The sequence below is a fragment of the Haematobia irritans genome, chromosome 2 (assembly GCF_050003625.1).
Source record: "Haematobia irritans isolate KBUSLIRL chromosome 2, ASM5000362v1, whole genome shotgun sequence".
Lineage (NCBI taxonomy): Eukaryota > Metazoa > Arthropoda > Insecta > Diptera > Muscidae > Haematobia > Haematobia irritans.
The window spans coordinates 105,235,133-105,250,928 of record NC_134398.1 but is presented as its reverse complement, the minus strand read 5'-3'; the positions used below and the strand labels follow the sequence as shown (position 1 = coordinate 105,250,928).

Here is a 15,796-nt window from a genome sequence, read left to right as displayed (position 1 = left end):
TTAATCGTAGTGATCATCTTTATTAAATTTATTCAGCCTTATATACTAAATACAAGTAAGTAGTAATAACAACAAAAAGTAAAAGAAAAATAACATAGTCGAATTATTTGCCGGAATTGCTTATGCTGCAGTTAAATTCTTTTTCCATATGAAGCCAATGACTGGTGTTGAGTTTCATATTATTTGGCTGGTAGCTTGAATAGCATACGCAAGCGAAATGTTCTTGCGCGTGCCATTCAATACCTGACATATGAATTACCACCTTTGGATTGGCTGCAATATAGAAAGAATGAAAAGAGCAGCAGATTTTAATTTTATTCTATTGGAGATTTATTTTATTTTGTCAAAACAAATAAAAAAAATCATGAAGAATAAACATATTGCGGCCCCGAGGGGAGTCGTGAATAATTTTGAGAGGCTTGTATAAGCTAATTCCGGTTACCTTGTAGATTTTATTTAGGATGGGTCTACTGAAATGTCCCATGTTGATCTTGGAGCAGGCTGTGGTGATATGGCCCTTTCGGCCAATGAATCTTTTCAACGCCCCAATGAAGGCATCGGTTGTAAGGTCCGTTACAAGTTCTAGATGAACGGCCTTTGTTGAAAAGCAGCAAAATATCGCAAGATATGCTTTCTGAGGTCGTTTTCCTCTTGTTTTGAAATGTACCCAGATTGGTCCGCAATAATCTACCCCTGCGTTTATGAAGGGCCTTGCAGGCGTTACTCTTGTTTCTGGCAAATTTCCCATAATTTGTTTCAGAAGCTTTGGTTTTGATCTTGCACATTGAATACATTTGTGAACAGTTTCACGAGCCAAATGCTTTCCTTTGATGGGCCAGAAGCGTTGACTCACCGTAGCAAGGAGTGCGGTAGGTCCGCAATGCTTATTTTCCTTATGTAGCGATTCGAAGATTAGTCGACTTATTGGGTCATTGAATGGCAAAAGCATGGGATGTTTGGCATTAAAACTCAAAGTCGATTCTTCTAGTCTACCTCCAACTCTTAAAACTGTATGTTCGTCCAAAAACGGCGACAAACCTTTGATTTGACTTGAGCCTTTAAGTTCTCTATGCTTCTGCAGTTGTAAAATGTCTTCTTTGAAGTTAGAATGCTGTGCGATACGAACTATGACAATAAGAGAATCGTGAAGTTCAAGGGGAGTGAGGGTTGGCCTGTTTTGTCGATTTTCTTTACGGGTTTTGGAATTTTTAATAAATCTCAGAACATAAGCAACAATTCGTTGGAGTGTCTTCAAGGAATTCCTGTGATTTATTTTGTACAAGAAGTTTTCTGCATCAGCGGCCAACATTAGGTTGTGGAGGTTCTGCTTTCGTTCAGTGCTAATCGAATCAGGAGAAGGAAGAAACGCAGGAGGCCAATGTTTCTCGTCTCCGTGAAGAAAGAATGGTCCAAGCATCCATTGGGTTGTTTGTTTCAACTGATGTGGGTCTGATCCCCTAGATATGATGTCTGCTGGGTTATCTTTGGAACTAACGTGTCTCCATTGTTCAGGAGTCGTGTTGTCTTGAATTGAAGCAATACGATTAGCGACAAAGGTGTGAAAGGAGGATGATCTTGAGTTGATCCAATTTAACACTATTGTGGAATCAGTCCAGTAGTAAGTGGGTGTTGTCATCATATCTAAATCGTTCTTAACTTTAACCGCCAAGTTGGCTCCCAGCTGTGCAGCGCACAATTCTAGCCTTGGAAGCGTTTGTTGTTTAAGGGGTGCTACTCGGGATTTCGCACAAAGGAGGTTTACAAGTATAATCTTATTCGGTAAGATTGTTCTAATGTATACTGCTGCCCCGTATGCCTTTTCTGATGCGTCGCTGAAGATGTGGAGCTGAGTGTTTTGAGAAATATGTCCCTAATAGACATGTCGGTGAACGGGAAAGGTTTCAAGTGACTTGAGGCTCTCTCTAAAGTTTCGCCATCGATAGTCGAATTCTGAAGGTACGGCTTCATCCCATGAAAGATTTAGATTCCATAGTTCTTGGACAAAGATTTTCGCCCTGACGACTACAGGAGATAGCAAACCTAGGGGGTCGAAAATACGTGCAAGATCTGAAGTGACCGTCCTTTTGGTCACTGACCTGATTGGCGCTAGGTTGACCTTTACTTTAAGTTGGTCAGCTTTGGGTAACCAGGCCAATCCCAAAGTTTGGGTATAATTGGTGTCATCTGTGCTGAAGTCCAGGCTAACTTCTTGGTCGCACTCCGGAATGTTATGAAGCAGGTGGATATGATTGGCACTCCACTTTCGTAAATTAAATCCGTATTGCGCCATGACTTGTTGCAGTTGGCGCTGGATTTCCAAAGCTGTATTCAAGTTGTCTGCTCCGCCCAGGCCATCATCCACATAGAAGTTCTTTTCCAAAAAACTAGCTGCTAAAGGAAAATGCATCTTATTTTCCCTGCTTATTTCTTTCAAGCATCTAATTGCCAGATAGGGGGCTGGTCGGGTTCCGTATGTAACGGTATTTAATGTGAAGTAGTTGATAGGTTCGGTGATATTGTTCCGCCACAGGATAATCTGATATGGTCTGTCTTTAGGATGTATCAGTATTTGGCGAAACATTTTTTCTATGTCTGTGGTAAACACGAAACGTGGCAATCTGAAGCGTAGCAGAATAGCAAACAGATCATTTTGTAGTGTTGGGCCAGTATATAAGACATCGTTCAGTGACTTTCCAGAGGATGTTTTTGTTGAAGCATCGAATACTACTCGGAGTTTAGTGGTGCTGCTTTCAGGTCGTAGGACACAGTGGTGAGGAATAAAATATTTTGTTCCTGTCACATTGTCTATGTTGACTTTAGTCATATGGCCTAGTGCTTCGTATTCCTTCATAAACTGTATATATTGTTGTTTTAAGGTAATGTCTTTGGATAGTCGCCGTTCCAATGATAGGAAACGGTTAAAAGCGAGACTGTGTGACTCTCCTAAAGAGCTTGGTTCGGCACAAAATGGAAGCCTTACGATGAATCTTCCTTCTTTGTCACGTCCAGTATGCTGATTAAAGTGAGCTTCGCATTGTGCGTCATGTATCGATAATTGCTTCTGTGTATTATCGACGTCTTCCAGTTTCCAGAATCGTTCGATTGTCTGGTTCATGCTATCTTCATCAGTTAGTACTCCACATATTGATGTTTGCAAATGTTGATCAGATACCTTCCCTGATGCTATCCACCCAAGTGTTGTGTTTTGCAAGATTGGAAGGTTGTCTCCTAGTTGGATTTGTCCGATAGCGAGTAGCTGATGATAATATTCTGCGCCTAATAGGATGTCGATTTTGCCTGGACGGTTGAAGGTAGGGTCTGCCAGCGTTATATTCTTGGGAATTAGCCATTTATCAATGTGGATAAATTGAGCAGGTTGTGGAGTAATTATTTGGGGAAGTACGAATGCCTCCAAGCGTGATGAGAAATTGTTATATCTTGACTGGAGCGAAATGTTCACTCTGTGTTGAACCTTGGTCCGATTTCTTCCTATACCACTAATTGACATAGTCGTAGGTCTACTTGGTAGACCGAGTCGTGCTACTAATCTTTCCGTAATTAGGTTGACTTGAGATCCCGAGTCGAGTATTGCTTTGCATTCGGTTTCCAGACCATTCGCCTTAATCTTGACCAATGCGGTTCCTAGTAGAATATAGGGCCTTCGAGATTCAGAGTTTAAGGCCAAGCTTTCAGCTATGACGGATGGGGTAGTGATAAGCGAAGCCGCAGTGGATTGGTTGGAAGTTGTTGCTGATTCTAGTGTTTTGGGGTGTTCCATTTGATCTTCCTTGATTGATCTACCTGAGGATTTGGAGGGTTGCGTGTGAGATTGTTCAAGGTGGACGAGCGTATGGTGCTTTCTCCCACATTTTTGGCAGCGGCCTAAATTCGAGCATTGTTTCGTGGAATGTCTGCTGCTAAAGCAATTCACACATAACTTCTGTCCCAGTACAAGATTGAGGCGGTGTTTTGTGCTGAGTAGAGCGAATTCCTGGCATCGGTATAATTGATGAAAGTCCTTCTTACAAATGATGCAATGTCGGCTTTCAGGACTTGGCTGGGAAGTCAGGGCGCAATTTTTGGAGCTATTGATAGAGGTTTTTTCCTTTACACCCATTGCTTCCAAAGTATGAAAATAGTTCTCCAAGAACGATAGGAAGTCGCTTATGGTTTGCAGTTCCTTCGGATTTTTGATCATTTGTTCATATTGACTATGAACACTTTTATCCAACCTTTTAACGAGGAGGTGGATTAAAAGTGGATCCCATGACGAAGTCTGGAGTCCCATGTTGGAGAGAGCTGCCAAACATTGCTTTGTTGTGTCATGTAATCGCTTGAGGGCACTTAAAGATCCAGCACCTGAGGGTTGATCGAGTAGCCTTTGGATTGCCGTGGCTGCCATAACCCTCTTATTGTTATAACGATGTTCCAACAATTGCCATGCCGTGGGATAATTGTCTTCTGTTATGGCAAGGTGCGCAATAAGGCTTGCTGCTTCGCCCATTACGTGGTTTTTTAAGTACCACATCTTGTGAGCATTTGGGATTTTCTGCTCATGGATCATTTTTGTGAAGAGATCCGAAAATGATATCCATTTCATATAGTCACCATCGAATTTGAAGATAGTGACTGCAGGCAGTGGTAAAGCAGTTGGTCGGGCCACAACTTCCGGGTTGGAGAAGGTTGAATCCTTGCTGGCACTAGAGAGTTGGATAACTGCTGCCTGGGCCTCTTTCTCGAGCCAGATGTATTTTGCAGTATCGTACCCGAGTAGCTCTGGGTCTGAGTACTTGTCTAGAACATCGTCGTTGAGGCACTCTATCTGTTGCCATAGACGGTTTATTGTGGCCATTTTCACCTCATAGTAGGTTCTCTCCTGGCCACTAAATTGCAAACCTTCTAGTTGCCGACTCAGGGCTTCCATTTTGCCTAATGAACGGCTAATAAGACCGTCGTGACCGCTAGTGGCACCCACCTGTTCATTCTCAGTATGTAAGGATTGCACGTTTGGAGGGTTCTTTGCGTCTGGGACTTTCTCGATGAGCTCATGTTCCAATATTTTTATACATTCCAAGGCCATGCTTTTGATTTTGTCATAATAACCGGAAACGAAGTATTCGCTGGACGGATCGATACCCTCTGAACATCGTAGCTGGTTGTCCGCCTCTTCGAATTCTTTCCAGGCGGCATTGAGCCTAGCCAGTCGGTCTTGGTAATATGCGGTGGTTTTTCGGATTTTTGGATCTTTCTTAATATTTCTGATGAAGTTGGCGATGCCTTCGCCGATGTCCTTCAGCTGTCGCAGGAGCTCAATCTGAGTTTCCATCGTTGATTAGTAACAGTAACGAAAGTTGACTGGTATAGATTATAGGAGCAAAGGTCCTGTTGATTAATTATAGACACAATGGGTATTGTAGGCACAAAGGGTCCTGATGAGTGGTAGCAGGCACAAAGGGTCCTGATGAGTGGTTGCAGGCACAAAGGGTCCTGATCGGTGGTTGCAGGCACAAAGGGTCCTGATCAGTGGTTGCAGGCACAAAGGGTCCTGATCGGTGGTTGCAGGCACAAAGGGTCCTGATCGGTGGTTGCAGGCACAGAGGGTCCTGATGAGTGGTAGCAGGCACAAAGGGTCCTGATGAGTGGTTGCAGACACAAAGGGTCCTGATCGGTGGTTGCAGGCACAAAGGGTCCTGATGAGTGGTTGCAGGCACAAAGGGTCCTGATGAACGGTTGCAGGCACAAAGGGTCCTGATGAGTGGTTACAGGCACAAAGGGTCCTGATTAGTGGTTGCAGGCACGAAGGGTCCTGATGAGTGGTTGCAGGCACAAAGTGTCCTGATGAGTGGTTGCAGGCACAAAGGGTCCTGATGAGTGGTTGCAGGCACAAAGGGTCCTGATGAGTGGTTGCAGGCACAAAGGGTCCTGATTAGTGGTTGCAGGCACGAAGGGTCCTGTTGAGTAGTTATAGGCACATAGTCCTGTCACGGTCGCCAAAATGTTAGTGCTTGAGCGCGTTTGCTCAGCGGATATTCTGGTGGTACACCAGAATAAATGGTTTAATGACAGTCCTGGTAGTGCACCAGAACTTTCTTTTAAGGGGAGTTTAAAATTCTTTACTCGGTGGTACACCAAGAAAGAATATAATCACGCCAATTGAAACACCAAGAGGTTTAATCGTAGTGATCATCTTTATTAAATTTATTCAGCCTTATATACTAAATACAAGTAAGTAGTAATAACAACAAAAAGTAAAAGAAAAATAACATAGTCGAATTATTTGCCGGAATTGCTTATGCTGCAGTTAAATTCTTTTTCCATATGAAGCCAATGACTGGTGTTGAGTTTCATATTATTTGGCTGGTAGCTTGAATAGCATACGCAAGCGAATTGTTCTTGCGCGTGCCATTCAATACCTGACATATGAATTACCACCTTTGGATTGGCTGCAATATAGAAAGAATGAAAAGAGCAGCAGATTTTAATTTTATTCTATTGGAGATTTATTTTATTTTGTCAAAACAAATAAAAAAAATCATGAAGAATAAACAGGAGCTATATCCATATATTGGTTGATACCACAGAGGGTTGCCTTGTGCTAAATTAGAGTAAGATCGGGTATTAGATAAGGCTACTATGGTTAGAAATAAAGTTACAAGGGGTACATTTTTCAAAAACGGGCGAAAAATATATATAAGAGCTATATATAAATATGACCCGATTTGGATTATATTTTGCAGGTTTTGTTGATATTACAGGAGATTATCTTGTGCTAACTTTGAGTAAGATCGGTTAATAAATGAGGCCACAATGGTCAGCAATAAGGTTATAAGGGGCAAATTTTGAAAATTGGGCGCTACATATGGCAGCTATATCCAAATCTGCACCGATTTGGATGATATTTTGCACATAGAGTCAGTGGATTACATTGTGACAAATTTGACGCCGATGAGCGCAATCTGACCCCATTTATCGAAATCGGGCGATACATATACATATATGGGAGCTATATCTAAATTCAATAGCGTTCGTCCTTGTGCCAATAAAGAGCCACATACCAAATTTAATCAAAATCGGTTAATAATTGCGACCGGAATCCTGCGAACAACAAATACATGGACGGACGGACACAAAGGGCTAGATCAACTCAGGAGGTGATTCTGAGTCGAACGGTATATATGTATTTTAATTTCCATTAAGTTAGCATAAAAAAATATTTTAGTTCATTCGTACTAAGAAGTATTCAACCTTTCAATTAAGCCAACTGCCTAAACATTTGAGAATAACAATTCGAAAATTACCAAGAAGTATTTATTTTTGTCATTACAAATAAGTCATTATAACTCACCGCAATGTAATGCAACGTGTAATGACAGCTTTACTCCTGGTAATGCCAATTCTAATGAGATGTGGTTGCCTAGTTTTTGCTGGGTATATATATTATTTATCGTCAAATTAGCATTTCTACAGTCGTGAATGTGCGTAAATTCTTCACAAAATTTTTCGTGCATTTGTAACAATTCTCTCTTTTTTTTTTTTTTTTTTTTTTTTTTTTTGTTCTTCAACCGTCGAACTGAACGGACGTGTTTTTTAATAGCGGAGTATTTCATCGTAATAAGTACTTATTACGAATTTCACGTGTGGTGGAAATAATAAACCACCATGCAGCGAAATTCAAAGTCATCCACTGGGTTGCTAACTTCAGGGCCCAGTGGACGGGTAACGACTGAAGTTATAAATTTGGGCATCGACCAAGAGTCAGGCCCAATTAGTCGACCTGTAGACGGGTCGACTGGCGGTGACACTTTGGCAAGTCGAACCTTTTCTAAGGTGACGACATCAAAAGGAGGCAATCCCTCTCGAAAGAGATTCAAGGAACGAAGAAATGCTTTGTTTATCCTAAAGAAATTAGGATCAGTCGACCCAAGCACGTTGTCGGCTAAGCAAAGCGATTCCTTAAAATGGGCTCAAGGAATTCTTGAAGCTGGAAAAAGGGAACGATCACCGGATGAGCTGCCATCCTCTAAACGGGATCAAAGATCGTTTGCCTCAGTTGCAAAAGACAGCCTTGTGATGGCTATTATTAATAAAGGAGCATTGGACGGTATGATTCCAAGGCAAAAATGGGGGGAAATTGAGAACGCGATGTCTGGTGTCTACTCAGAGGTGCGAAAAAAGTTTCCCGGACCAAGTCCTCGACGACAAGATGCTGGATGGTATCAAGGACGATATAAGTTAATAGCTTTTGCAGACCAGAGGTCTATGGATTGCTTTAAAGCTGCATTGATGCTAATTGGTGAAGTTTGGGAAGGAGCCGCTTTGGAGTTAGTCGATAAAAAAGACATACCGGCTAAGCCTAGAGCACATGCATGGATACCGGCAAACCCTCCTGATCCTGAGTCAATACTAGAGAGACTAAAAGAATGTAACCCAGATCTTCCAACCGCCGATTGGAAGGTTGGTCGTTTGGATGAGGTGGATGGACCCAGACGACATGCGGTGTTTATATTAAACATAGAGTCGCTGCCACATCTAGCCCAGACCCAAGGACGCGTAAGTTATGGCTTTCATGATATCCATATGAAGGTATACAAAAGCGATCAGCCAAAGGATACCGAAACGGACAAGCCTCCGGTAGAGTCAGCAGTGGAAAAATCTCCTAGCGAAGCCGAAGGAGACGTAAAACCTGCAGACTATGGCGAAAATCATATGCGGGAAGTTTCTACAGGCTCAAGCCTCACCAAAACTGAACCGCGGATTGTTGCAAGAGTCACCGAGATCTGTGAAGAGGAAGCCCTTGATGACTCAATTGAAGCGGCTGATGTGACGGTGGTTGAAAATTTGGATGGTTCTACGGTTCCTCCAGATAAATCTTCACCATTGTAAGGCCGCTTGTGCTGCCTTAAAAGTTCTCCTGATGAAAGGAGACATAGATATAGTTCTTATTCAAGAACCATACATATATAAGAACAAGATCTGTGAATTAAGCACTCCGGGTTTCAAACTTTTGCATAATACCGGTACCGATATAAATCGAGCATGTATAATTGCTAAAAACGAACTAAACTTGTTTCTGCTTACTTCATTGAGCAATGCAGACACTGTCGTAGCCAGTCTAGAGATATCCACATGCAAATATTGGGTATCTTCGGTCTACATGGGACATGATAGGGAGATGCCACCCTGTGCCGTTAAGACCTTAGTTGAGGAGTCACTAAAAACAAAGACAAAACTCATGGGATGCGATGCAAATGCACATCATAGTATTTGGGGAAGTAGTGATACTAATGCAAGGGGAGATTCGCTAATAGAGTTTATTTTGCGTACTAACCTGGTAGTTTGCAACAAGGGAGATGTCCCAAACTTTGTCACTAAAAACAGGCAAGAGGTTTTGGACATCACCTTGGCCTCGCAAGAACTGAATGAAATGATATCTGAGTGGCAGGTTTTAAGTGAAAACAGCTTCTCAGGTCATCGCTACATCAGTTTCAAATTTGATGTTCATATCACCAAGATCATATTTCCGCCAAATGTTAGGAAAGCTGACTGGAATAGGTATAGGAAATCGTTCAATATGATGATACCGGAAATAACAGAGACAAATATGAGAAATGTGCAAGATATCGAACACGCAGTGGAGCGGATTACTAAGGCCTTCAACATCTCACTGAAAGCTGCATGCCCTAGAGGAAAGCCAAGGGGGAAACATCGACCACCATGGTGGTGTACGGAATTAAGTAATATGAGGAAATCCTGCAGGAAGCTCTTTAACAAGGCAAAGTCCACCAGAGCCCCTGAGGACTGGGACGCTTACAAGAAGAATCTGTGAGGATACAAGCGAGAACTGAGAAAGGCTCAGCATAACTCTTGGAATGCTTACTGCAGCAGTATTGAGAATACGTCCGAGGCGTCCAGACTACGGAAGGTTCTAGCATCCACCAACTCCGCTCCAGGTTTCATTAAAACATCGGAGGGCAATTGGACAACGTCCAGTGAGGAGACTCTGGAGGTACTATTGGACACACATTTTCCTGGAAATCAGATGGTTGAACCATGTACTGGCGGTGCCACAGTTGCTCAGCGGTCGTTTCCTGTCGAGGAAATTGTATCGGAAACTAGAATAAGATGGGCGCTAAATAGCTTTGGACCATTCAAATCCCCTGGACCTGTTGGAATTACTCCGGCGGAGTTACAAGCTGTAACTGACAAAATTATCCCCTGGTTGACGGTGATATATAAAGGATGTATCAACTTATCATATATCCCAGGAAAGTGGAGGGAAACAAAAGTCGTTTTCATACCTAAAGCGGGAAAAGCCTCTCACTCGAGGGCGAAGGATTTCCGACCAATCAGCTTATCCTCATTCCTACTTAAGACTCTGGAGAGTATGATAGATATTTATCTTAGAACTAGCGTCGATTCAAGTTTGTTCTCGAAACGACAGCATGCATACTCGAAGGGCAGGTCTACTGAGACTGCACTACATGAACTAGTCAGCTTTATTGAAAGCTCACTATCTGTCAAAGAATACACAATCGTGGCGTTTCTAGACATCGAAGGGGCGTTCAATAATGTCCATCCGAGCTCGATATTAAATGGACTGACAACTCTGAATGTTGATCCAGGTATACTTAGGCTGTTAGACGAACTTCTAATGAAGAGACGTATTTCAGCCACACTAGGACAAGCAAACATACAAAGGTATGTGAACTGAGGCACTCCTCAATAAAAATAAATCTCAGAACATAAGCAACAATTCGTTGGAGTGTCTTCAAGGAATTCCTGTGATTTATTTTGTACAAGAAGTTTTCTGCATCAGCGGCCAACATTAGGTTGTGGAGGTTCTGCTTTCGTTCAGTGCTAATCGAATCAGGAGAAGGAAGAAACGCAGGAGGCCAATGTTTCTCGTCTCCGTGAAGAAAGAATGGTCCAAGCATCCATTGGGTTGTTTGTTTCAACTGATGTGGGTCTGATCCCCTAGATATGATGTCTGCTGGGTTATCTTTGGAACTAACGTGTCTCCATTGTTCAGGAGTCGTGTTGTCTTGAATTGAAGCAATACGATTAGCGACAAAGGTGTGAAAGGAGGATGATCTTGAGTTGATCCAATTTAACACTATTGTGGAATCAGTCCAGTAGTAAGTGGGTGTTGTCATCATATCTAAATCGTTCTTAACTTTAACCGCCAAGTTGGCTCCCAGCTGTGCAGCGCACAATTCTAGCCTTGGAAGCGTTTGTTGTTTAAGGGGTGCTACTCGGGATTTCGCACAAAGGAGGTTTACAAGTATAATCTTATTCGGTAAGATTGTTCTAATGTATACTGCTGCCCCGTATGCCTTTTCTGATGCGTCGCTGAAGATGTGGAGCTGAGTGTTTTGAGAAATATGTCCCTAATAGACATGTCGGTGAACGGGAAAGGTTTCAAGTGACTTGAGGCTCTCTCTAAAGTTTCGCCATCGATAGTCGAATTCTGAAGGTACGGCTTCATCCCATGAAAGATTTAGATTCCATAGTTCTTGGACAAAGATTTTCGCCCTGACGACTACAGGAGATAGCAAACCTAGGGGGTCGAAAATACGTGCAAGATCTGAAGTGACCGTCCTTTTGGTCACTGACCTGATTGGCGCTAGGTTGACCTTTACTTTAAGTTGGTCAGCTTTGGGTAACCAGGCCAATCCCAAAGTTTGGGTATAATTGGTGTCATCTGTGCTGAAGTCCAGGCTAACTTCTTGGTCGCACTCCGGAATGTTATGAAGCAGGTGGATATGATTGGCACTCCACTTTCGTAAATTAAATCCGTATTGCGCCATGACTTGTTGCAGTTGGCGCTGGATTTCCAAAGCTGTATTCAAGTTGTCTGCTCCGCCCAGGCCATCATCCACATAGAAGTTCTTTTCCAAAAAACTAGCTGCTAAAGGAAAATGCATCTTATTTTCCCTGCTTATTTCTTTCAAGCATCTAATTGCCAGATAGGGGGCTGGTCGGGTTCCGTATGTAACGGTATTTAATGTGAAGTAGTTGATAGGTTCGGTGATATTGTTCCGCCACAGGATAATCTGATATGGTCTGTCTTTAGGATGTATCAGTATTTGGCGAAACATTTTTTCTATGTCTGTGGTAAACACGAAACGTGGCAATCTGAAGCGTAGCAGAATAGCAAACAGATCATTTTGTAGTGTTGGGCCAGTATATAAGACATCGTTCAGTGACTTTCCAGAGGATGTTTTTGTTGAAGCATCGAATACTACTCGGAGTTTAGTGGTGCTGCTTTCAGGTCGTAGGACACAGTGGTGAGGAATAAAATATTTTGTTCCTGTCACATTGTCTATGTTGACTTTAGTCATATGGCCTAGTGCTTCGTATTCCTTCATAAACTGTATATATTGTTGTTTTAAGGTAATGTCTTTGGATAGTCGCCGTTCCAATGATAGGAAACGGTTAAAAGCGAGACTGTGTGACTCTCCTAAAGAGCTTGGTTCGGCACAAAATGGAAGCCTTACGATGAATCTTCCTTCTTTGTCACGTCCAGTATGCTGATTAAAGTGAGCTTCGCATTGTGCGTCATGTATCGATAATTGCTTCTGTGTATTATCGACTTCTTCCAGTTTCCAGAATCGTTCGATTGTCTGGTTCATGCTATCTTCATCAGTTAGTACTCCACATATTGATGTTTGCAAATGTTGATCAGATACCTTCCCTGATGCTATCCACCCAAGTGTTGTGTTTTGCAAGATTGGAAGGTTGTCTCCTAGTTGGATTTGTCCGATAGCGAGTAGCTGATGATAATATTCTGCGCCTAATAGGATGTCGATTTTGCCTGGACGGTTGAAGGTAGGGTCTGCCAGCGTTATATTCTTGGGAATTAGCCATTTATCAATGTGGATAAATTGAGCAGGTTGTGGAGTAATTATTTGGGGAAGTACGAATGCCTCCAAGCGTGATGAGAAATTGTTATATCTTGACTGGAGCGAAATGTTCACTCTGTGTTGAACCTTGGTCCGATTTCTTCCTATACCACTAATTGACATAGTCGTAGGTCTACTTGGTAGACCGAGTCGTGCTACTAATCTTTCCGTAATTAGGTTGACTTGAGATCCCGAGTCGAGTATTGCTTTGCATTCGGTTTCCAGACCATTCGCCTTAATCTTGACCAATGCGGTTCCTAGTAGAATATAGGGCCTTCGAGATTCAGAGTTTAAGGCCAAGCTTTCAGCTATGACGGATGGGGTAGTGATAAGCGAAGCCGCAGTGGATTGGTTGGAAGTTGTTGCTGATTCTAGTGTTTTGGGGTGTTCCATTTGATCTTCCTTGATTGATCTACCTGAGGATTTGGAGGGTTGCGTGTGAGATTGTTCAAGGTGGACGAGCGTATGGTGCTTTCTCCCACATTTTTGGCAGCGGCCTAAATTCGAGCATTGTTTCGTGGAATGTCTGCTGCTAAAGCAATTCACACATAACTTCTGTCCCAGTACAAGATTGAGGCGGTGTTTTGTGCTGAGTAGAGCGAATTCCTGGCATCGGTATAATTGATGAAAGTCCTTCTTACAAATGATGCAATGTCGGCTTTCAGGACTTGGCTGGGAAGTCAGGGCGCAATTTTTGGAGCTATTGATAGAGGTTTTTTCCTTTACACCCATTGCTTCCAAAGTATGAAAATAGTTCTCCAAGAACGATAGGAAGTCGCTTATGGTTTGCAGTTCCTTCGGATTTTTGATCATTTGTTCATATTGACTATGAACACTTTTATCCAACCTTTTAACGAGGAGGTGGATTAAAAGTGGATCCCATGACGAAGTCTGGAGTCCCATGTTGGAGAGAGCTGCCAAACATTGCTTTGTTGTGTCATGTAATCGCTTGAGGGCACTTAAAGATCCAGCACCTGAGGGTTGATCGAGTAGCCTTTGGATTGCCGTGGCTGCCATAACCCTCTTATTGTTATAACGATGTTCCAACAATTGCCATGCCGTGGGATAATTGTCTTCTGTTATGGCAAGGTGCGCAATAAGGCTTGCTGCTTCGCCCATTACGTGGTTTTTTAAGTACCACATCTTGTGAGCATTTGGGATTTTCTGCTCATGGATCATTTTTGTGAAGAGATCCGAAAATGATATCCATTTCATATAGTCACCATCGAATTTGAAGATAGTGACTGCAGGCAGTGGTAAAGCAGTTGGTCGGGCCACAACTTCCGGGTTGGAGAAGGTTGAATCCTTGCTGGCACTAGAGAGTTGGATAACTGCTGCCTGGGCCTCTTTCTCGAGCCAGATGTATTTTGCAGTATCGTACCCGAGTAGCTCTGGGTCTGAGTACTTGTCTAGAACATCGTCGTTGAGGCACTCTATCTGTTGCCATAGACGGTTTATTGTGGCCATTTTCACCTCATAGTAGGTTCTCTCCTGGCCACTAAATTGCAAACCTTCTAGTTGCCGACTCAGGGCTTCCATTTTGCCTAATGAACGGCTAATAAGACCGTCGTGACCGCTAGTGGCACCCACCTGTTCATTCTCAGTATGTAAGGATTGCACGTTTGGAGGGTTCTTTGCGTCTGGGACTTTCTCGATGAGCTCATGTTCCAATATTTTTATACATTCCAAGGCCATGCTTTTGATTTTGTCATAATAACCGGAAACGAAGTATTCGCTGGACGGATCGATACCCTCTGAACATCGTAGCTGGTTGTCCGCCTCTTCGAATTCTTTCCAGGCGGCATTGAGCCTAGCCAGTCGGTCTTGGTAATATGCGGTGGTTTTTCGGATTTTTGGATCTTTCTTAATATTTCTGATGAAGTTGGCGATGCCTTCGCCGATGTCCTTCAGCTGTCGCAGGAGCTCAATCTGAGTTTCCATCGTTGATTAGTAACAGTAACGAAAGTTGACTGGTATAGATTATAGGAGCAAAGGTCCTGTTGATTAATTATAGACACAATGGGTATTGTAGGCACAAAGGGTCCTGATGAGTGGTAGCAGGCACAAAGGGTCCTGATGAGTGGTTGCAGGCACAAAGGGTCCTGATCGGTGGTTGCAGGCACAAAGGGTCCTGATCAGTGGTTGCAGGCACAAAGGGTCCTGATCGGTGGTTGCAGGCACAAAGGGTCCTGATCGGTGGTTGCAGGCACAGAGGGTCCTGATGAGTGGTAGCAGGCACAAAGGGTCCTGATGAGTGGTTGCAGACACAAAGGGTCCTGATCGGTGGTTGCAGGCACAAAGGGTCCTGATGAGTGGTTGCAGGCACAAAGGGTCCTGATGAACGGTTGCAGGCACAAAGGGTCCTGATGAGTGGTTACAGGCACAAAGGGTCCTGATTAGTGGTTGCAGGCACGAAGGGTCCTGATGAGTGGTTGCAGGCACAAAGTGTCCTGATGAGTGGTTGCAGGCACAAAGGGTCCTGATGAGTGGTTGCAGGCACAAAGGGTCCTGATGAGTGGTTGCAGGCACAAAGGGTCCTGATTAGTGGTTGCAGGCACGAAGGGTCCTGTTGAGTAGTTATAGGCACATAGTCCTGTCACGGTCGCCAAAATGTTAGTGCTTGAGCGCGTTTGCTCAGCGGATATTCTGGTGGTACACCAGAATAAATGGTTTAATGACAGTCCTGGTAGTGCACCAGAACTTTCTTTTAAGGGGAGTTTAAAATTCTTTACTCGGTGGTACACCAAGAAAGAATATAATCACGCCAATTGAAACACCAAGAGGTTTAATCGTAGTGATCATCTTTATTAAATTTATTCAGCCTTATATACTAAATACAAGTAAGTAGTAATAACAACAAAAAGTAAAAGAAAAATAACATAGTCGAATTATTT

At 43.0% G+C, this 15,796-nt stretch overlaps 2 protein-coding genes across 2 annotated transcripts; both read right to left on the bottom strand.

Moving 5' to 3' along the window:
- Positions 1–5,326, bottom strand: LOC142224933 (uncharacterized). Its single transcript, XM_075294711.1, has 3 exons — positions 1,961–5,326; positions 692–1,846; positions 1–45 (listed from the first exon to the last, which is right to left on the bottom strand). Exons 1-3 carry the CDS (start codon positions 5,324–5,326, stop codon positions 1–3), a joined length of 4,566 nt encoding a protein of 1,521 aa, XP_075150826.1.
- A 67-nt stretch (positions 5,327–5,393) lies between these two features.
- Positions 5,394–14,843, bottom strand: LOC142224932 (uncharacterized). The gene is made up of 4 exons (XM_075294709.1): positions 11,478–14,843; positions 10,798–11,363; positions 5,828–6,031; positions 5,394–5,748 (listed from the first exon to the last, which is right to left on the bottom strand). Exons 1-4 carry the CDS (start codon positions 14,841–14,843, stop codon positions 5,394–5,396), a joined length of 4,491 nt encoding a protein of 1,496 aa, XP_075150824.1.
- Positions 14,844–15,796: the final 953 nt, after the last annotated feature.